Source organism: Carlito syrichta, unplaced genomic scaffold, assembly GCF_000164805.1.
Source record: "Carlito syrichta isolate Samal-C Ts95f unplaced genomic scaffold, Tarsius_syrichta-2.0.1 Scaffold288845, whole genome shotgun sequence".
In the NCBI taxonomy this organism is placed as follows: domain Eukaryota; kingdom Metazoa; phylum Chordata; class Mammalia; order Primates; family Tarsiidae; genus Carlito; species Carlito syrichta.
In genome coordinates this window covers 38,715-62,106 of record NW_007232941.1, presented here as the reverse complement: position 1 = coordinate 62,106, position 23,392 = coordinate 38,715, and the positions used below count along the sequence as shown (strand labels likewise).

At 36.5% G+C, this 23,392-nt stretch overlaps 2 protein-coding genes across 2 annotated transcripts; both read right to left on the bottom strand.

The window, feature by feature from the left end:
- Nucleotides 1-264: 264 nt before the first annotated feature.
- ZNF215 (zinc finger protein 215) lies at nt 265-15,385 on the bottom strand. The gene is given in 10 exon segments (XM_021710393.1): nt 265-467; nt 470-831; nt 833-1,103; nt 8,409-8,489; nt 8,492-8,545; nt 8,885-8,933; nt 8,935-9,018; nt 11,078-11,160; nt 15,012-15,172; nt 15,174-15,385. Coding segments are annotated over 10 exon segments (1,560 nt in total).
- A 6,082-nt stretch (nt 15,386-21,467) lies between these two features.
- Nucleotides 21,468-22,454, bottom strand: LOC103256022 (olfactory receptor 2D3). The gene has a single exon (XM_008053902.2). The coding sequence runs from the start codon at nt 22,410-22,412 to the stop codon at nt 21,468-21,470; it is 945 nt and encodes a 314-aa protein (XP_008052093.1). The 5' UTR covers nt 22,413-22,454.
- Between the last annotated feature and the right edge of the window lie 938 nt (nt 22,455-23,392).

Sequence of the window (23,392 nt, the reverse complement as noted above, 5' to 3'; positions counted from 1 at the left end):
ATGGTCATACTATGCTTAACTCCAAACCCTTGTGGCTTCATTTGGAAGCAAGAAAATCTCCTTCAAACAGATATTTGTCCAATAACAGATTTATATCCAATATTAATTCTTTCCCAACATTTAAAGAATTATTTTTGACAAATGTTTTCTTACACTTATTATATTCATGAGATTCCATCCAGCATAAATTCATGGATGTTACTGAAGGAATTCTGCATTTTGACTGAAGGTAATCCTGTGGTTTTTCCTTTTTTAGGACTTATCTCAAATGTGAAGTTTTTGATGTTTAATAAGGTTTGAGCTCCTGTTGAAAGTTTTATTACATTCCTGACACTTGAATGGTTTCTCTCCTGTGTGAATAATTTGATGTTGAATAAGGGATGAGCTCTGGTTGAAGGATCTTCAACACTCAACACATTCATAAGATTTATCTCCAGAGGGGAGTACTTGATTTTTACTGTCATTATCTTACTGAAGGCTTTTGCTGCAGTATGAAGTTTTTTATGCTTAGCAAGGTTGGTACGTTGCTTGAAGAATCTCCCACATTCACTGCATTTATAGGGCTTCTCTCCTGTGTGAATGATCTGATGTGGAACAAGGGTTGAACTCTGGCTGAAGGCTATCCCACATTGGTAATACTGATAGGAATTCATTGTAGTATGACTTTCTTGGTATTGAGTAATATCTGTGCTCAAGGTCAAAGCATTTCCACATTCATTATATTATAAATGTTGCTTACCTACTGAATCTAAATTAAATTTGAAGTTATCTTTATACTTCTCACACTTCGAGGACCCCTTTCTTATAAAAATTCCCTGTTGTGTAACACAAGTTAATTGACTTAACATCAAAGCTTTTCTTATTTTCAGTACATTTGAAATTTCCCTCCTCAGTGTAGATTGCTTTATAAGTGGAAGTTTCTTGTGGCAAACTTATGCCCCAGTTTTTCTGGTTCCTATACAATCAACCCTCATCTTTCCAGACATCTAAAACAGGATATTCACTTCTGGTAAGCCTTGTCATTATCACTCCATGGGATGATGCTTCTCCAGAAACTCTCTGCTTTGAAACTGAATCTTGGTATTCTGAACGAGTCTTCATGCCTAAAAAGCAATTTTAAAATGCCACTAACTATAAGTAAATCTGTGTTATTAGGAAAGGGAGGTTAATCCATATAAAAGTATATTTATATATTATGGTTCTTAGAGACCCATGGAAATGCGAGGCAAGGTTAGAAAAAAAGGCTTAGAACTTTTTATACAATAGTATAATAGTATACAATATTTTAAAAGATTAGTAAATAATAAAATATGAGAAGAGCAATTCACAAATATTAAGGAGACAGGTAAAATATCTGTATATGAGCTGGGATGGAATGACATTGTAAATCAAGTTATCACTGGCTCATAACTAGTCTGTGAAAGTTCTGACTAATATCCCTTTCTCTAGCATCTTGTTTCTTTTATCCCAGGCTATTCATTAACAATAAATAAGCCTTTCTACAAAATACCAGTTTAATCATAACTTTAAGAACATGTCTACATTCCCAAGCATCGTACCTTAACCAGCTAAGAGCAAACTTGCAATCATAGTACTCCTCTTTTCCATATACCTGCAATTACTCCCTATATGTAACAAAGGCAGAAAGAACTGTGATATAAGGTAGAGGAATAATCATCCTTTTTCTAGGCTCACAATAACTCTGGATTCTAACATTGATGCTTCTGTACTTTTCTACTGTACTTCCTAGAACTTCAAAACTTTATCTGTTCTGATTAAGATTAGGTTCTCTTCCTCTCACCTGCCTTCAGTTTCTGTTTCATTTAATAATTCTCCACTTTCTTTCTCAAATTACTTTCTCACTTAGCCTCTGTATAAACATACTCAGTATACTGTAGCACATTTTTTTAAAATTAAATTTTACTGACTTCCGTTTTTCCTTTTCCATGTAACTTCAGGTATGCCTAATGATTTTATCCTCCAAGCTTTATTGGTAGCCAAATTACAACTTCAACTTTGCATTCATATATATTATTTATAGCAGATTCATAAAGATATCTTGAATAACCGTTGACTTTTATCTCTCTTCTGTGCTTAGATACTATTAATTTATATTTTATTTTATAAAATGTCCTGTCTCTACCTTGCCAGTATGTATTGGGTGTGTAGGGGTAGACAGCTTGTTCCTTCAATTCATAGGTCTTCCAGACAGGGGTCTAATTTAGATGATGTGATTCTAGACTTCAAGATTGATGCCATAATGGGATGAGACTTTCAGAGTCTCAGGAGAAAGAACAAGGTGGAAGAACATATCATTTGTGGCCAGAAACAGACTATGGTAGATCAAAATGGCTTTACAGTTTTTGCCACTATCCCCATACAGAGGTGGAGTTCATTTTTCTTTATTATTATTATTAGTTTAAACATATGGGGTACAATTCAGGATTAGGTACATAAGTGGTCATCGTACAGGTAAAGTTTGAGTACCAGTATTGATGTTATGTGCCCCCTCCCTCCCCTGAAAATGTCCCACTGCTGCCAATCCCTTTCTTATAGTACTATGATTAATGTTCCGGGTTTGCTTATGAGTACATGTGGTATTCAGATCTTTGTTTCTATGAGAGATCACTGAGTATTACAGACTCTAAGTTCATCTAAGTTGCTGCAAAGCTCATAATTTTTTCAATGGCTGTGTTATACTCTATCATCTATATGTACCACATTTTCTTTATCCAGTCCACTTTTGATGGGCAGCACAGTTGGTTCCATGTTTTTGCTATTATGAATAATGCTGCAATAAACATGTGTGTGCAGGTATGAGTTTATTTTTCATCCCTGATCCTGTGACTAATTAGCCAACAGAATGTGGTAGAAGTGATACTATGCCACTTCAGGGCCTACGCTTTAAGATATTGACAGCTTCTAACTCCTCTCAGGATGCTTTCTCTCAGAACCTGACCACCATGCTACAAGAAGCCCAAGCCTATGGTTCTCTGATCCACAGAGCCAACTAAGTTCCCAAGAACAGCCTGCACTAACTCCTAAGTACATGATGTGCTATCTTAAACATTCTATCCCATTTGAGTTCCTGGACCATTGTATATCCCCAGGCAACAACATATGGAGCACAAGGACTTCTCATTTAACTCACAAAATTTGAGAATAAAATGGTTACTCTTTTAAGTAACTATGTTTTGGGGTAATTTGTCAGAAGCAACAGATAACCAAAACAGTAATTGTTCCAGCAGTATTCACTTAATAGCATCCTCACTGTATTTCCCTAAATAAATTTTTGCTATTCTCATGTTTGTACATTTTTCATGTAACTTTCATGTAACTTTCTCATACATAATTGTATAATTACTTTTATGTATTTTGTTATTTTTAATCAGTTAGTTCAAACATGTAGGAAAGCTACTAGCTTTGTTCATATCTGACCACCTCATAAGTAAAAACATCATTTGTGAATAATAACTTTTTCTGCCCTTTTCTAATAATTAAGTTTTTCATTTATGTTTCATTTATTTTTCTTCCATTAATGAAGTCTTTCAGGTAAATATTAAATTATTAAGGCACAGACATAATTATCTCATGATTTTAGTGGTAATATTATAGTTTTAGCTTTACACATGATATTAACCCATGGTTTGTTTTCCTTTTACTTTCACTAGATTTAAGGCATTGACTTATTCCTGACTACTAACTCCAAATTCCCAAACTGTGCTTTATCTATAAGACTTTGCTCCTGCCTAAAATCTAAAACAAAAATGAACACTTTAAACTTTAGCTTATAACTCCAATCCTTAGTTTCTTCCTATATCTTTCCTAGACACCAGCCCATACCAAGTAATCTCTGCCTTTCTTTTTATTATTCAAATGTTTTCCACAACTCCTGAGATCACTTCAGGGGCTTCTCTATGATTATGGATTAAATCCATAGGTTTCAACATTCACTGAAGTAAATTCCAGACTAATTAATATAGTATGTTTAAGTGATAGATAGATAAAATTAGAATAAAGTCAGGGAATACATTTCTTAATTTTAGGATTACAAATTCTTATGTATAAAATTATACATAAAAATAGGGGGAGATATATGATGACACATTTTTAAAATATATATGACAGACCCCATTAATAACATTAAAAAAAACTCCTCAGGGACATCTTATTTGACACAATTGTGATCAATAGGAGAATTTACATAAGATATTAATATAATAATTTAAAATTCCTAAGTTTTAATTGATAAAGAACTTAAACAACCACTTACTGAATCACAACCAAAACAAATGAAACAATTTTATCCATTTTTTTTTTTTTTTTTTTTGAGTTGGAGTCTCACTCAGTCGCCCAGACTGGAGCTCCCGGCCACCGCAGCCTCGACCAGCTGGGCTCCAGCGATCCTTCCGCCTCAGCCTTCCGAGTAGCCGGAATTACAGGCGCGCGCTACCACGCCCAGCTGATTTTTTGATTTATTGTAGAGATGAGGTCTCGCTGCCCAGGCGGGTCTCGAACCCGCGGGCTCAGGCTAATCCACTCACCTCAGCCTCCCAAAGGCGCGGGATTACAGGCTGAGCCATCGAGCCTGGCTCTGTTTTATCCTTTTTGTAACCAGTATTTAGCCATCTATTTTGTTTGTTTGTTTGTTTCCTATATGTGCCAAGGGCTGGAGGTACTATGGTAGGGTTAAAAAATACAATATCTGTAACTTCAAGCCTAGTGGGAGACAAAAATTGACAAAGATACATATAAAATGTAATTGTGATAATTGCTAAAAGGAGAACATGGTGCTATGGGAGTATATAACAGAAAAGAAAAGAAAAAAAAAACAACTGAATCAAGAGAGGCATCCCTGAGGAAATGTGAACTTATTTGGCAACTGAAGGAAGAACAATAGTTAAGAATATGGTAAAGAGCATTCTACGTAAACAGCACGTACAGGGGTCTTTTGACAGGAGAGAAAAAGCCATACTCAAGGGACAACTGGGATATATCCTTTAAACACTGTCGCCTCTTTGCTATACCTTAACACATATCACAGTTCTTAGAACACAGTAGATAGATGCTTAATATAGATTTGATGATGACTTACTGAAAGTAGATCAGTGTGGCTTGAGTGCAGAGAGTGAGGGAGGATGTGGTACGAGATGAGGTTGGAGAAGTAGGCAGGAACTAAGATGTTGTAAAATAAGGAAAACTGAGTCAGTACAGTGTTTTAAGCAAATGGGTTACAAAATCTGATCTTTTGGGTTGTAATGTGGGTCAAAGATTGGAGTGAGGAAAAAAAGAGTTAAGAGGCATGCCAAAGTGATAGTTCAGGTAAGAGATGGTAGGACATGGACTAGTGAAGCAGCACTGCAAATGGAGAGAAGTAGAGACATTCAAGAGATAATTAGGAAAGCACAATAAAAACAAATATTAGAATGGTGAAGGGGAAGAAATTGTGCTAAGAGCGGTAGTTTGTATCTTGTGTAACTGGATAGGTGGCAGTGTTATTCACCTTAGGGAATGATGGAGAAGACTGGAAAGAAAAAATTCTTTGGTTTGATGGGATTTAAGGCATCATTAAGATATCCAAGAGAAATGTCATGGTGTATATAAACCTTTAGAGACAAAGTCTGAGCTGGGAATATACATCTGTAAATAAATAAATAATATATACATATATGTGTGTATAAAATATTGTATATAATATATGTGTGCATTTTTATATACACAGATTATAGAGTGTGCATTTTTATACAAACAGATATATAGTGTGTGCATTTTTATATACACAGATATATATATTTTAGACTTATCTTTCTCTAACTAGCTAGTAAACTTCAGTTTCTCAACATTTGATCTCATTTTGCATTTTCTTCTTACTCTGTATTATATATATATATATATATATATATAGCTGTGTATAAAACTTATATACCTGTATGTGTGTATAAGTTTTTGTTGTAGATGCCACAAACTAGGAAAGAAAATATGGAGTAAGAAGAAAATGCAAAATGAGATCAAATGTTGAGAAACTCTGAAATTTACTAGATAGAGAAAGATAAGTCTACAATAGAGCTAGAATAGCAACCAAAAAAGAAAGAAAAAGAATAGTAAAAATAAAGAAAAATTAGAAATATTGAGAGAACCGGCCGGGTGTGAAGGCTCACACCCATAATCCCAGCACTCTTGGAGACCGAGGTGAGAGGATTGCCTGAGCCTGCGGGTTCGAGACTAGCCTGGACAACTTGGCGAGACCTCATCTCTACAACAAACAAAAAAATTAGCTGAGCATGGTGGCTGGCGCATGCCTGTAGTTCCAGCTACTTGGAAGGCTGAGGTGGAAGGATCACCTGAGACAAGCAGGTCAAGGCTTTGGTGGCTGGCAGCATGCCACTGCCCTCCAGCCTTGGTGACAGAGTAAGATTCCAACTCAAAAAAAAAAAAAGAAAAGAAATATTGCAAGAACCTAAGAGTGTTTTGAGAAGGAGGTACAGTGTCACTTGTTGTTGATATGTCAAGTAGAATAAGGAATGAAAAAAATGTCTACTGGACAGAAATAAAGTCATTAATGACCTTAGCAACAGCTGTTTCCAATGTACGTTTGGGGTAAGAGATAAACTGGAATGGATTAAGAACAGGAGGTGAAGAAATGAGAAAAGCAAGTACACTGTAACTTTACACATTTGTCTACAATGATGAGAGATGAGAAATAGAATAAGAACTAGAAGAGGATGTAGAGTTAAAAGAAAAATTTTAAAAAACAGTAATGACCAGAAAATGTTAAAAATCTGATCAAAGGTTGAGACAGAAATGGTAAAAATATAAGTGAGGAAAGGTAGGGAGAAATGAGGTCCAAAGGACAATGGAGGAGGAGCAATTTACCTTAGGAAGGAAGAAATACAATAATTTGACTATCACATTAATAAAAAATTAAGATAAAATCCCTCAGGGTTAGGAGATGATAATAATAAATGAAGAGATAATACTCTATTATTATTGAGAGTATGGAATAGTATAACCTTTCTATAGATAATTTAGCACAATATAACAAGATAGTTAATTTGATATTGAAGTTCCTCTTCTAATAATGTATCTTATGGAAGTAATCAGACAAGCCCGAAAAATTTAGGCAATAACCTAAATGTCCAACAGTGGGGGAGAGAATGGAGAAATATATTATGTGTATATGACAGAATGCTATATAACGAATTAGGTGCCACATTTTCAGACTATTTAGTGAAACAGAAATTGCTCATGACACCTTGTGGTTAAAAGAGTAGGATGTAAAATGACATATTCCGCCGGGCTTGGTGGCTCAGCCTGTAATCCTGCGCCTTTGGGAGGCTGAGGTGAGTGGATTGCCTGAGCCCGCGGGTTCGAGACCCGCCTGGGCAGCAAGACCTCATCTCTACAATAAATCAAAAAATCAGCCAGGTGTGGTAGCGCATGCCTGTAATTCTGGCTACTCGGAAGGCTGAGGCAGAAGGATCGCTGGAGCCCAGCTGGTCGAGGCTGCGGTGGCCAGGAGTGGCCACTGCACTCCAGTCTGGTGACAGAGTGAGACCCCAACTCAAAAAAAAAAAAAAAAAAGATGATATATTCCTGGTGAATTCTGGAAAAACTCTGAAAATTATCTCACAATCTTGGAAAAAAAGGAAATCTTCAGAAACGAAAGAGACGCAACATCACAAACAAAGATAATGGCTTAAAAAATGTTAATGCTGTATAGCTCTCTCTGAGTAGTGGCATAAATGAGTGAGGTATAGTCCTCTTCATATTTTCCTGTACTTATTACAATTTTTATTAATCTCACAATAATTTTATATTCTCTCACATAGTGTTAACAAGAATAAAGAATTAAAAAATGGTGAGGGGGAAGGAATTAAGTTATAAGTTAAGAACTCTACAGGAGGAGGCTGAAGCAAGAGAATCACATGAGCTCAGGAATGTGAGGCCAATCTGAGCAACACAGTGAAACACTCTCTCTAAAAAGAAAAAAAATTGATAAAAAAACTAAAAGATAGTTTACATAAAAAAGATTACTAGAAATCACTATAGTATAAAGTAGATTTCCTTATTTTCTTTAAACAAAGAATAATATGATAGCTAATGTTTGCTAATTTTATACTTATCATGTGCCAGGCATAACTCATCTAATCCTCATAGAACCCGGAGGTAGGCACTCTTACTAAGTCTATGTTACAGATGAGGAAATGGGCAGAAAGGCCACACCAGGTCACCCAGTTTTAAATTAGGGGTCTGTGGTCCTAAACAATTATGCTATTTTGCCACATAAGTGAAGGAACCTATAAACAAATGGCAATGATGTCTTCCCCCTCAAAGTTTAGGCTTCGTTGTCTCCTCCCCATCTAATAATTCAAAGATCGGGTTGCACATTGTTTATGCATTTAACCAACAGAAGCTTCTTAGAAGCTGATTTATTTCTACTTGGTTCTTAACAAAAATTGTCCTCCTTGAAATGTCTCCCTCCATTATCTATCTTTTTTCTTACTCTCTCACTAAGGGATCTCAACCAGTTTGGAAAGTAGATGTACTGTTCATAGAAAAATAAAAGCAATGACAACCACAAATATACATGAAACGTCAGACACTTTTACAGAGAAGAGAATTCTGTTTCAACTCAGTAGCCTAAACTGCTGAAAGATAAGACCAGAAGAATACATGGACTTGTGTATTTCTAGCTCAACTTCAGAAAGAACTTTGAACCAGATAGAGTTGGAAAATCTGCTATACACAATAAATAAACAAAAGATTATTAGGAAAGCTAAACCTGGACCCCAAAATGTACTTAACTGCTTCAGAGGTTCTACAGCTATTAGCAGTAGTAGAAGAGACTGCTAAAGGACAGATCTGGTAAACACATAGAAACCACCTTTCCACGGTGAATTCAGGTTCTGAAAGCTTTCCAGCATCACATCCCCCGTACACGTTCTTTACAGCAGGGTCCAGTTGCCCCAACTCTTCCTTGCTGAATTCCAAAACCACATCTTTGAATGCCACTGGTTCCTAAGACATTAAATCCTTTTAAATCAAATGTCACTCTGGAAAATATCACCAGAGGAGAAATGGATGTGAAAAGAATAGGATAGGAGCAAGAATACACATAGAAGAAATTGATAGGACAATATTTGGGGTTCTATATGATGAAAATCAAATTGCCTTAAGGGTCAAATCAGTTGGTACTCTACATACACTCTGTGAGGGCTGCCAGAGAAAAGCAAGGTGCAGTCTTTATTCTAAGTTAGCTTACACTTTGGTTGAGGAGAAAAAAAGACAGTTGAAATAATTGCGGAACAAGAAATTACTGTGGGGACAAAGAATTTACATAAAATGGATTCAGAACAGGAAGAGTTTATGGTAGATGTGAGTGAAATTTGTAATAAAATATAGGCTCTGCTGGGAGAGGTGGGGCACTGTCTTTGAGAAATGCATCCTGCTAATAACTCTTACCATTTCAGACTCAGTTTAATGTCACTTGTCAGACAGGCAAGATTGCCTGACTACCCAAAGTAACTACTCAAAGTGACTTATCAGTCACTACTGCAGTTTCTTTCTTTTCTCTGAAATAATTTTTACTATCTGCAATTATCTTATTTACTTGTATTTATCTGCATACCTCTACTAGATGGTAATTTCCACAAGGCAGAAATTTTGTTTTGCTTACCAATTATATTTTTAGCCTTCAAAAAGTATATGGCATATTATGTACTGCATGAATATGTGCTAATAAATAAATTCCCTACTATCATACCATCAAGTATTCCACTTCTCTTTCCAGTATCTTTAACCTTGTCTTTATTGGCGTCTTCAATCACACTGAAATATACAAATATCTTTCCTTTTTGCTCCCTTCAACCAGTCCTTGCGAATAAGTCTACATCAGTTTTGTCTGCTTTCCCACCTTCTGCTTTTTCCTCAACTTACCACAATGTGGTTTCTATTTCCATGCACATTAATATCTCTATGATAAATGAATAGGCACTACTTAAGCTGTATTATTTTAACCTATTAGACCATTTCTCCTTTAAATATTATCATCCTGCTGGGCTCGGTGGCTCAGCCTGTAATCCCGCGCCTTTGGGAGGCTGAGGTGAGTGGATTGCCTGAGCCCGCGGGTTCGAGACCCGCCTGGGCAGCGAGACCTCATCTCTACAATAAATTTAAAAAATCAGCCGGGCGTGATAGCACATGCCTGTAATTCCGGTTACTCGGAAGGCTGAGGCGGAAGGATCGCCGGAGCCCAGCAGGTCGAGGCTGCGGTGGCTGGGAGCGGCCACTGCACTCCAGTCTGGGCGACCGAGTGAGGCTCCGACTCAAAAAAAAAAAAAAAATTAAAAATAAATAAATAAATAAATATTATCATCCTTTGGCCTCAGTAACATATTTTTCCTGGCTTTCCTGTACAGCCTTTGTCCTCTCTTTTCAGTATCCTTTGAGGTCTCTTCTTTTCCTGTCTAGTAAATGACACTGTTCAGGATTCTACCCTTGGGACCCCTTCACTCGTAACTTTAAATATTTTCCTGGGTAGGCTGTACATCTATAGCTTCTGTAGACAAAATGGAAGCTATATTCTGTACATCCAGATATTCTCTACCTATATGTTCTCTATCTATATGTTCTCTATATATGTGTTCTCTCTATATATGTTCTATATAAATTCTCTCTATGTATTCTATATATACTTTCTCTATATATTCTATGTATATATATTCTATGTATATATATTCTATATATAGATTCTATGTATGTATATTCTCTATATAGATTCTATGTATGTATATATACTATATATATTTTACATATATATATATATATATATATATATATATATATACTATAGCTATATTTTTCAGGGAAAAGATATACATAGAGTATATATGGCTAAGACAAAATCTGCTCCAAAGAATGTACCACCAACTAAAATTGGTCCAATATTCTGAGAAAGAAAAAAAGTCTCATGTCCTTGTATTGAACTATGTTTGGCAAAAGTTCAAAGGTCAGAAAAGTAAAGACAGGTGACACTAAAAAAAATACACTTCCAGTAATGAGTAGAGTTCTAATTCACCTGGAGTTTGTCTATTAGTGAGTTCATTTCCATTTTCTCCTTGATGCTCCTTTTCTTAGGGGTAGAGTCCTTATAGGGTATATCTGAGGAAGATGAATGAAAATATTAGAGAGAAAATATTTTGCCCTGGAGCAACTTTTAATGATTATAATTTTTAAAAACATGCTATTATAGGAATTATCTGTAGAACTATGAGAAAATACCATGAGGCCCTACTAGCAATTAAAATTTCCAAGGATAGGGCCCAGATCTTTTATTTTTTAAAAAGCTCCAAAATGATTCTGATATTTCACCAGGGATTGAGATCTATTGGATCAGAGAGAAGAGAGCCAACATAATATTTTCAGATCTCATCTGTGCTTATCACAGATTTCAAAAAATAACTTTACTACTATCATAACTAAAGTCTAACTGTGGATTAGCCATCAGACTGTAATTCTACTTGTAGTTAAGAATATTTTATCCAACTACTCCCTTCCTCAAACACATTGGAGAGAATTCTACTCAAGGACTGTTTTCCACTAACTTGCTCTGTGCATATTATATACAAAATTTAGGCAATCTGGTCACCTTGAACTACTGTTTCTTTCAAGACAAGAAATTCTGAAAGGCAACTAATTCTGCTCTCCGGCCCTTTAGTGAGAAGTTTATCCAAGAGTCATTTTAGAAGTTTCTCCAAGATTCATGAGTTATACCAGTGATACTTATGTGCCAAACTATGGACCAATACTGGGTTGTGATAAAGTTTTCACTGATTTAGGGTGAAATGAGAAAAAAATAAAAACAATATAGTAATTTTACTACAACACTGCATTTATTCAATGTCAAGGACTTTATTTTGATGTTAAAATGTCATTTCTTTTGTGTAACTTAACACTTGTTGATTTTAAAAATGTTCTTATTTGAAAAAAATTGAAAGTTGGCAAACGCACATTATTTACATTCCCATTTTTTAAACCTTTGAAACACCCCAGAATCTTAGAACCATGCAGTTACATAACAATAAGCAATAATCCTCCATTATAAGTGTGTAATTGGAATCAAAGACAATTTTTAAAACTGCATGGGACTTCTTAATACACATCTGAAGTTCTCAGCAACATATCATGTGAACACTGCAAAGGTTATGTTCTGTTACCTTTATTCAGGCCTATAACACCTTGTGGAACCTCAGTCTGCTAATTCTCACAGTCCTTAGGCCAGTCAATACAATATTGTTCTTTATTTTTGACATTCTTGGAAATATATGAGATATCTTGGAAAGGCGCAAACATTTCCAATTAGCTTTCTTCTTTTTTTTGAGTTTGAGTCTCACTCTGTCGCCCAGACTGGAGTGCAGTGGCCGCTCCTGGCCACCGCAGCCTCGACCTGTTGGGCTCCGCCTTCCAAGTAGCTGGAACTACAGGCGCACACTAACATGCCTGGCTAATTTTTTTATTTATTGTAGAGATGAGGTCTTGCCAAGTTGCCCAGGCAGGACTCGAACTCGCGGGCTCAAGCAATCCACTCACCTCAGCCTCCCAAAGCGTGGGATTACAGACTGAGCCACCGAGTCCGGCTCAATTAGCTTTCTTCTTAGCTTTGCTGTCTGAATATCCTTTCCTTCCCTTCTTCCCTGCTGACTTCTTTCTTGATATTTTACAACCATATTCTCTGAAACCCTCATTCCATTAAAAAAATTCTATATACATTCTCAAGTTCTTGATAGAATCTTCCTTCTCCCCTCTTATCTAAAATGGACCTTGGTCAACAACAAAAGCATATCTTTGCATCTTCCAAATACTATGATCTTGGAAATTGTTCAGATACACTTGTTCCTCACAATTTCTACTTCGTTATAACAATTTCTCTCAAAGTTTTACAGGTTTATGTCATTTAACTATACTATTCTTGATGTTGTACTATATTAAACTATTGGTTGTTCATTCTGGATGTTGTAATATATCAAACTATTGGTTGTTCTTTTTGTTCAACATATATGAGAAGGGAACCAAAAAAATAAAAAAAACCAACAAAAAACAGAATTGTTTTGAAGGGCAGCCCCCTTGTAGTACAGGCATCACCCACTAGGTAATGTTCTAGGAACCCACTGGCATCAGTGTACCAGCTAGTGTTGTTGTGAGAGGCTGTCTTCAGTTTCAGTGAATTTATTTTTGGAGATTCTTTCAACATGTTGCCCATTTCGTGACAGGTGATTTACATGACCAACCTGCCCATACCTCACTGAGTGTCCAGCAGTTTTTCACCAAAAACAGCATAACTTCCATGCCCCACCCTCCCTATTCACCAGATCTCACTCCAGCATCTTTTTTTTTGTTACCCCAGATTAAAACAAGTCCTCAAAGGGAAATGTTTTGCCAGTGTGTGAGAGGTAAAACAAAAAACAGCAGAAGCACTAAAAGGCATCAAAATTGACGCGTTCAAAAATGGTTTTGAACAGTGGAAAAATAAAGGAAAAGAAAGGAACACATTAATACTTCTACCTTGATTGTAGCCAAGGGAGACCCATACTGGATCTCTGACCTACAGTCTTGTAAAATAACACATTTGTGTTGTTTTAAGTCACCACGTTTGTGGCAATTTATTATAGTAGCAATAGAAAACTAATATAACTTGCTACGAATAAGTACCTCATCAAATCCTCTGTGACTACTCAAACTAAAGTTTAAAATTTCTTCTCAATCAATAATTGTAATAAATTACTTTCCATACTCATCTTAAATAGGACCTTTTTGTTACACCATTGTTGAACATTGTCTTCTTGAAGATTTCTTCTTTCTTATCCCAGACACCAATCCTTCCTGCTTCTTTAACATCTTAGATTATCCCTTTCTAACCTGCTTACCTGGCCTCTCTTCTTTTGTTCAGTTCTTTGATTTATTTAAAATTTTTTATAAAGACTAAATATAACCATAATACCAATATAATCACTGTCCCCGATCAATAATTCCTTGTCAGATAACCAGTCAATGGCTTCATGTGTTATAAAATTCACATTTACACAATTAGTTACATATCTTTTACATTTAAAAAAATATTTCTAAATCTCTCTGCCATACCCCTCCCTGCTCCATTAGAAACTGGACTGCCTTGTAGTTTCCCACAGTTTGGATTTTACTAATGGTATTATTGTGGCGTAGTTTAACATGTTCTGCTATCCTCTATATTTCCTGTAATTGGTAGTTACATCTAGATCAGCTCTTAAATATCATTGCTACCTAAAGACCTCTATTTATCCTACTTCTTTGATCATATCTTTAAGCTTCCAAATCTCTTTCTGAGCACTAAAGTCATATTGTTTATTATATATAGGTTTATTCATTGTGGAAGCCCCATAGGGACTTCAACTTAAATATGCCACATAAATAATATATTCACCTCCATACCTCCAAAATTTTCTACTTACATTCCATTCATACAAGTCAATACATATGAATTTACATTAAAATGTATCTGTCTTTTCTGTTTTTGGAATCCTTATGTTTCTCTACTTTACATGAGAAGTCAATAAACTTTTTCTGTAAAGAGCCAGATAGTAAATATTTTAGCCTTTGCGGGCAATACAGTCTCTCCTACAATTACTCAACTCTGGTTGTAGCATGAAAACAATCACAAACAAAATGCAAATAGCTGTAGCTATGTTCCAATCCCACTTTATTTTAAAAAATATTTGGCTCATATGTCATATTTTGCCAAACCTGCTCTACGTGAATGCCAACATAATATTTATAAAAGGCAAATCAAACTTTGTTACTCCATTATCCAGTATATGAGATCTAATTCCATTTCTATTACTGATATAACAAAGCCCAGGTTTCCTAATAAAATAGTATACAATCCTTTATGATCTGTCCTTTGACACCATCTAGCTTCAGAAAAAGATAAATTCTCTTCATATGGGAAGGATTCTACTTCTAATATTCTATATTCTTACCTGGGTCTTTAAGCATTTTAATTACATCTTCGATAAAGGACGCCACATCTTTACTGTTCCTTGGATATTGTAAGTTCACCCAAATTCTGACTTCTTCAGGGAGGATTGTCAAAAAGTGTTCCAGCACCAAAAATGATAGAATCTGCTTCTTTGCATGAAGACAGCTCCCAGAGTTGGCACAAGGCTTCACAGGGCCCAGACATTTCCAAATACTGGAAATGTCTAAACTTTTGACGAGATGCCTCACAGTCACATGTCTTCATGATGGGGATGGTTTCCTGCTTCCAAGACACATCTTCTCTCGGGACATCACTTTGTTCAAGTAGAGCCAGGATCTGAGGTTTTGAGATGACCAACTTGTTCAGAGGTTGCATGTTCATAAATAGAACTCTCAAATCCATCCTCTAGTAAGATGGAGTCCAATAATTCTCAGACATGAACTATGCACCTGTACACTAAATGCAGTATGATTTCAGTCAAGTTATATCACCATAAGGAGAAAAGTTCCAAGAGCTTCAAACACAAACCCTGAGACACTGGAAAAGATAGACATATGGCCCACAATATTAAAAGATAAAACATAAAGATATTCCTAACATTACCCACAAATAATACATATTATGGATTTTCCTTCTATTTTTGTTTTCCTTTCTTAAAAATGGGAAAATATGCTTTCCCTTTCCCCTAACCATCCCCTCAAAAGACAAAGAGAAACCCACACAAATAGAAACATGATAAAGGAAATAGATCTTACATTTAAAAAGATCTCATAATTGGCTGGGCTCGGTGGCTCAGCCTGTAATCCCGCGCCTTTGGGAGACTGAGGTGAGTGGATTGCCTGAGCCCACGGGTTTGAGACCCGCCTGGGCAACGAGACCACATCTCTACAATAAATCAAAAAATCAGCCAGGCATAGTAGCACATGCCTGTAATTCCAGCTACTTGGAAGGCTGAGGTGGAAGGATCACTGGAGCCCAGCAGATTGAGGCTGTGGTGGCCGGGAGGCTGCACTGCACTCCAATCTGGGTGACCGAGTGAGACTCCAACTAAAAAAAAAAAAAAAAAAAAAAAAAGATCTCATAATTGAATTGCAATTAGGTTTCTTCTGTATCAGGTGATAAAGAATTTTTGCTTTAAAACTAAGCAAAACAAAACTTCAGTTAGGATATTCAGGTTATTAAGACTTCAGACTAGACATGTCTGAAAAATATTTCCCCAAGTTCTTATTAAAGGCTCAATAAAGTTCTACAAAATGAATAAAACTGGTAATAGCACTAGAAATTAAGGTAAGAGACTACTAAAAATAAACTAGAATACCCACTATTTAATTATTAGCAATAAATAAAAGAATGTTCCTAGATGATAATAATTAAAATTTATATTTGTTAGGACTTACTATGTACGGGCCAATATACAATGCTCACTAGGGGGTCTCAGGCATAACTAAACATTTAGACTCACAAGACAATCATATGTCATATTTGGCACTGATTTACTTAGAAGGCATAAAACACAGCTTGGTAGCAGAATAGGCATTTCTCTTCGGTGTGAGTTTTTGCAGACTACAGCTCAAGTGCAGAGAGATGAGAACTGTACAGTATAGCAATCACTCTGACTCAAAAGTCTTCCCACAGAAGTCAATATCTCTCATAACAACTGAGCATAGCTTTTAGGGCTGCCAAATTATAGGAATCATAACACTCAGGGGAGTCCAGATACAGCTTTCTATTTGATTTATAGTCCTTCAAGTTCAAATGCAATTTACCACTCAGGGACCACCTTTATTATACACCTTTAGGCCAGAAGTTCTCAACCAGGGGAGATTTACCCCTGGTGAGAAATTTGGCAATGTCTGGAGACAGTTTTACTTGTCACAGCTGGAGGTTGTTACTGCCATCTAGAGACTTGAGACCAGGGGTGCCACTAAACATCCTACACATGATAGCCCTCAATAGCAAATAATTATCCAACCAAAATATCAGTAATCCTGAGATTGAGAAACACTGCTATAGGCAATATACAGTGGATCAGAATACATACTTTGGAGTCTTACCAAAATGCGTTTAAATCCCAGCTGCACTAGTTACTGCATGTATGAACTTGAGCAAATTACTTACATCCAAGCTTGCATTTTCTCAGCTGTAAAACAGATATAACAAAGTTGGATAGGGTGACTCAAGCCTGCAATCCCAGTCTTTGGGAGGCCAAGGTGAGAGGACTGCCTGAGCCCAGGGGTTTGAGACCAGCCTGGGCAACTTGGTGAGACCTCGTCTCTACAATCAATCAAAAAATTAGCCAGGAGTGGTGGTGCATGCCTGTAGTTCCAGCTAGTTAGAAGGCTTAGGCAGAAGGATCGCCTGGGCCCAGCAGGTCGAAGATGTGGTGACCGTGAGCATACCACTGCACTTCAGACTGGGCAACAAAGCAAGATACAACTAAAAAATAAAAATAAAAAATAAAAATACTATCTGACTGAATTATCGGTATTAAAAGCGCTCTCATCTCACTCCTTGGCACATAGTGAATACTCAATAGGTTGTCATATGCACATACATATGTCAAAATATGCTAGTAGACCTTGCATATTGGCCAGTGGTCTCAAAGAACTTAAAGAGGAATGTGCAATATTTTTCCTAATTGTAGGAAAATGGTAGTTATCTGTCTGTAAAGAAAGCTGTTTTTAATCGAAAAGGTCACAGGTAGGGCAGTAGCTTGAGGTAAGAAGAGTCTTTTGGGATCAGCTCAGGTAAAGAGGAACAGAAAGCAGTTTGCAAATGAGTACTCAAAAAACCAAAAATTCACTTTCTTTGTCTCTGTTGCCACTAGGGAACAGCATATAACTTGTACTCAATCAATTAGGTATACCCAGTCTAGTCTTTGAATTAAGAGCTAGTGACATGAAAAACAAGGACAGCACACAGTTTCTTTTCTTTTTTAAAAATGTTGTATTTTTTAGAACAGTTTTGTGTTTACAGTTTTGGACAAATCGAGAAGATAGTGCAACAGGTCACCTTTATTTTCCCCTATTATTTTCCTATTACTGACATCTATTTTTCCCTATTATTGACAGTTTTCTCTATTACTGACATCTTACATTATTATGGTACATTTGTTATAATTAAGAAAATATCATTGATACCTTATTAATTACATCCCATAATACTTTATTCAGATTCCTTTAGTTAATTTGTTTCTGCCTTTTGTCCCTTTTCTGATGCAGGATCCCATCCAGGATACCACATTATATTTAGCTGTGATGTCTCTTTAGCCTCCTTTTGGCTGTGACAGTTTCTCAGACATTCCTTGTGCTTGATGACCTTGACAGTTTTGAGGAGTACTGGCTGGATATTTTGTAAGCTATTTCTCTTTTGGGATTTTTCTGATGTGTTTCTCATGATTGGACTGGTATTATAGATTGTGAAGATGAAAATTACAGAGATTGAGTTCCATTTTCATCATATTATCATCAAGGGTACATACTATCAGCATGACTTATCATTATTGGCGTTCACCTCGATCACCTAACTGAGTGTGTGTTTTTCAGCAGGCAGTGCCTTTTCTTTCTTTTTCCCTCCCTCCCTCCCTCCTTCCCTTCCTTTCGTGGCAGTGGATGCAGCAATATACAGTTTTCCGAACCTGCAGCTGCAACAGCAATAGCCTGTGTGGATAGTGTGTTGGCAGTGTAAATTGTGCCATCTAGTACTGAATGGCAATCATTCAGAATGGCCACCAATTCTGTGGTGTGATCTTAACCTGTAGTTCTGGCTTCAGAGCTGGAATTACCATCATTTCAATATATTTCACTTTTAGCTTACATCTTGCATAGTCAGTTTCTGTTACTTGAAACTAAAAACCCTGATTGAGGCCTTATTTTTATTATGATTTATGGGTGTATGAACTAAATATTTTTTTATTAAATATTTTCTGTACCTTTATTTCTCCTTTCCTTCTATGACAGGTAATGGTTTCAAGCAGGCAACTGGTTATTGTTAACATGATGAAGCCCCACTGGCATCTATTTTGGTGGAATGAGTGGGAGTATGATTCTCTCCGTGTGTCAGTAACTCACTGCGGTGTAACAAATCATTTCAAAACCTAGTGCCTTAAAACAGCAACCACTTTATTGTTATAAGGAGTTTGTGTGTTTGGAATTTGGTCAGTGGGGATGGCAGTTTTCAGTAATGTAAATATTGAAGATATGGCCATGGGAGTGAATGGCTGATATTACTAGGGAAGGAGGATAAGGGAATCTGAGAATGCAGGCTGTTTATATAGTTCATTCTACGTGAAAATTAAATAACCAAGAACTATAACAACAACAGTGTGTTGAAGAGAGTGGCAGTGAACCAGGTTTAAAGACTTCATGGAAAAAGGAATAGTGACATAGGAATCTAACATAAAATGAAATAAAAAAACCCTAAAAGCTCACTTTCCTGACCATACCTTATCTTTGTCTTCTCTCTCATGGTGAAACTTCTCCAAAGTAACCAAGCTTCAGTTTTTGTTTTCTTAATTTTCCTCCCTTCACTCACCTAGATAATAAGTGGAGAACAAAGTCACCAAATTCAACTGATAATTTTTATCTGTGTCACCTCAACTAGTACATATCCTTTGTATTAAGGTTCTTACTGGTCATTTACCCTAGATTAAAATTTGCCTATTGTGGTAAGGTTCTAATAATTTTTTTTTTTTTTTTTGAGTTGGAGTCTCGCTCTGTCACCCAGACTGGAGTGCAGTGGCCTCTCCCAGCCACTGCAGCTTCGACCTGCTGGGCTCAGCCGATCCTTCCGCCTCAGCCTCCCACGTAGCTGGAACTACAGGCGCGCTCCCACGCCCAGCTAATTTTTTAATATATTGTAGAGATGAGGTCTCACCTGCCCAGGCAGATCTCGAACCCGCGAGCTCAGGCAATCCACTCACTACAGGCTGAGCCACCGAGCCCAGCAGTTCTAATAACTTTAAAAGGACAGTAACAGACCCAAAAATGTGTATTAAAACATATAATGTTTCAGCCATTCAGTTAGATAAGATGAAAAAAAGAACTCAATAAATAGTTTAAAACTATATGCATGGATGCATGAATTGAATGAGAAGTGCAGTTACTAGGTAGCTCTTCAGAGGGGAGGTCTTCTACTGCAGAATCAATCTGAGCTCAGTAGTTTCTGGACCACATGTTCATGGTGGCTATAGACACCTTGGAAAATCCCCTCTAAACATGTAGTTTAGAATCCCCTCTATAATTTTAAGTAAAAAAAGGAAATGGCTTCCAGCTAGTTAATTTGAACTAAGGGTTTATGAGATCCTGAAGTAGACTCTGGAATTGACTATTCTAGAGAAGTTGAGTCACAGTGAGACACTGTGTACAGACATCTCAACCTATGGAGGGGTTGGCCTAAAATCGGGAGACTCCAATTTCTAAAATTCTAATTTCTCTTTTGCTTTCTAAAGAGATATTCATTAAGTAAATTGGGCTCATTCAAAGGAGAATGATCTGGATGAATACAGGGTACCAAAACATGTTAGTTAAAGGAATTTTAAAGAATCAAGTCAGTGGTTTGCTGCAAAAATTCAATTTGGGCAAATATAGAAACTGATTTCAGTGAGTTGTGATATAGAAGGATAATTAAAATTGTTCTAGAAGTAAACCGAGGTATAGTGTGTTCAAGGTACAGAAAAATAAATTTTGACTTATTGTGAGGAAGTTCTTTCTATTAGTAAAAACTATCTATGAAAAAGAATATCTAAGATAGTAGGGAGCTGTATTATTCCTGGTTAGGCAAATGCTGAATAATTATTCAAAAGAGATATTATGGAGTAATTTAGGCCTTAGATAAATCGTTGAGTTAGATGACTGATGGATTTTCTTTGTACTCAGTCTGTGCTTATATGAAATTTGAAGTGATTATATAAAGCTAATTTTCTGGAACTTTTAGGAGAGAACACAATGAACTGGGAAGTACTATTCCTTCTGGTACCTCTTCACAAGTTGAAGTGCTCTAGGTCCAAATGATCCAGTATTAAAGACTCTTTCAGGTACGCTAATTGCTTTAATCAGAGTCTATTCTAAGGTTTGTATGACCAAGACATGCAAACTTGAAACGTCTTTGATGTTAAAATTATGTATGCAATTTGTATTAGAGATTATTTCAGGAAAATCTGGCTTGAACATTCTAGATTCAATTGTGATTGTGCTTAAATCATGTCCATGGCAGCTGAAGTAGCTATTCTACAAACTCCTCAGAGTAGCACCTGGCACCTTTCATAATCAGGAAATAATCTCACCTTTCATGCTCCCCCCACCCCCATGTTTCAGTTTAGAGTGACGTATTCACAATTTTTAGAACGTTTTCTCTGTTTTCATGCTTCTTTCTGTAATGATCCAATTCACAATTGCTTGCTGAAATCCTGATTTTCTTTTACGGATGTTACCATAGCTATAAAAGTCAGATTCAGAGGTCACTGTCTCTGAGAGAAGGGCTTTCTTCCAACTAGTTTCCTGAGAGCACCTTTGACATCCTTGTTCCTCAGGCTATAAATGATGGGGTTCAGCATTGGAGTCACCACTGTATAGAACACAGATATCATCTTATCCTGTTCTTTTGTGGTCTTCGAGTTTGGCCGCATATAGGTGAATATTCCTGATCCATAGAAGAGGACAACAACAATAAGATGGGATCCACAAGTAGAAAAAGCCTTGAGCCTCCCTTCTCCAGACTGCATCTGAATGACAGTGGAGATAATATTCCAGTAAGAAACAAGGATGAGTGAGACAGGAGCCAGGAGGATTACCACACCCATTGCAAAGATGGCCATTTCTGTGCTGTAAGTGTCTGCTGAAGCCAGTTTCAAAAGGGCAGGAGGTTCACAAAAGTAGTGATTGATTATATTCTGGTCCCGATAGGGAAGATGGAAAGTAAAGTTAGTATCTACCAAAGACACTAGTGCTCCACAGGCCCAGGACCCTATGGCCAACTGGAAGCATACCCGCTGGGTCATGATGGTGGAATAGTGCAGGGGCTTACAGACAGCCACATACCGGTCATAGGACATCACTGCCAGAAGTGCACACTCTGTACACCCAACCAGAAGGAAGACAATTATCTGTGTCATACACCCCAAAAGAGAAATGGTTTTCCTTTTTACCAGGAAGTGGACCAACACTTGAGGGACAATGCTAGTAGAGAAACAGAGATCTGCAAAAGAGAGATTTCTAAGAAGAAAATACATGGGAGTGTGAAGTCGAGAATCCATGAAGATGAGAATGATGATGAGCAGGTTTCCAAGCACAGTCAGCAGATAAATGATGAGGAAAAGAATAAATAGCAGAATTTGGGTTTGCAAGTTCTGTGAAAGACCCAAGAAGATAAACTCGGTCACAAAGGTTTCATTTCTCTCTCCCATTGAGATTTATGCCTGTTTACCTATTTGGCACAACCAAAAAGAACAAACTTTGGTTAGGTTTATGACAGCAAGTTCTGTAGAAGAGGCTCAGGTTAAAACTGACACCTAATCAGATATTTCTAGTTCTTTGCTCTCCAACTTGTTGATATAACAATGAGAGATAAGTTTTCACCTGGGTAATTTTTATCTAAGAGTTTAGCAGCAAAAATCAGAACAAAAAAGAGTGTTTTACTGAACCCATAATACATAACAGCTTTACTTTAAGGGTTTTATATGATAGCATCCAATAACATTATGGGGTAGATACTATTAATCTAGTCTTGCACATGAGGAAACAGAGGTACAAAAAGGTTAAGTTACTTTCCCAATATCATACAATTAACAAGTGTAGAGTTCATTAGCTGTAGAATGAATGTGCAAAGAAAAAGACACTTGCAAAATCAAGTGGGTAGGAAAATTAGTATTAATCTTCCTAGAAGATAATTTTGACAAATACAGTAAAAGATTCAAATACTCATGTGCTTTGACCCAGTTCTCATTAGTATGGAGCAGAGAAAAATTTGCCTTACATTCAAAATTTGTATTCAAAGATTTATTTATAGCATGCTTTTAAATGGATGTAACTGTGGTAGTATTGGGAACAATATACATAATATAAGACCACAATATACATAATATAAGACCACAGTTTCTCTGGCTATAACTTGTTACCAAAATTAGTAAAACTTTCTTCCAATTCAAAAACCACTTCCTCTCCCACAGTTTTTTCTGAAAGTCCACAGGGAATAATTTATGTGCTCTCAGGAATATATCACTATCAGCCCCAAAGTGCTGTTCATATCATTTTTTCTTTTTTCTTCTATTCTTTTCTCTTTCTTGTTATTGTTTTATTGTTTCTAGAAACAGGGTATATCACTCTGTCACTCAGGCTGGAGTACAGCAGTGCTATCATAGCTCACTGAAACCTCAGACTCCTGGAC

Coding starts and splice junctions, on each gene's coding strand:
- LOC103256022 (XM_008053902.2), bottom strand. CDS start 22,412: ATGGGAGAGAGAAATGAAACCTTTGTGACCGAGTTTATCTTCTTGGGT.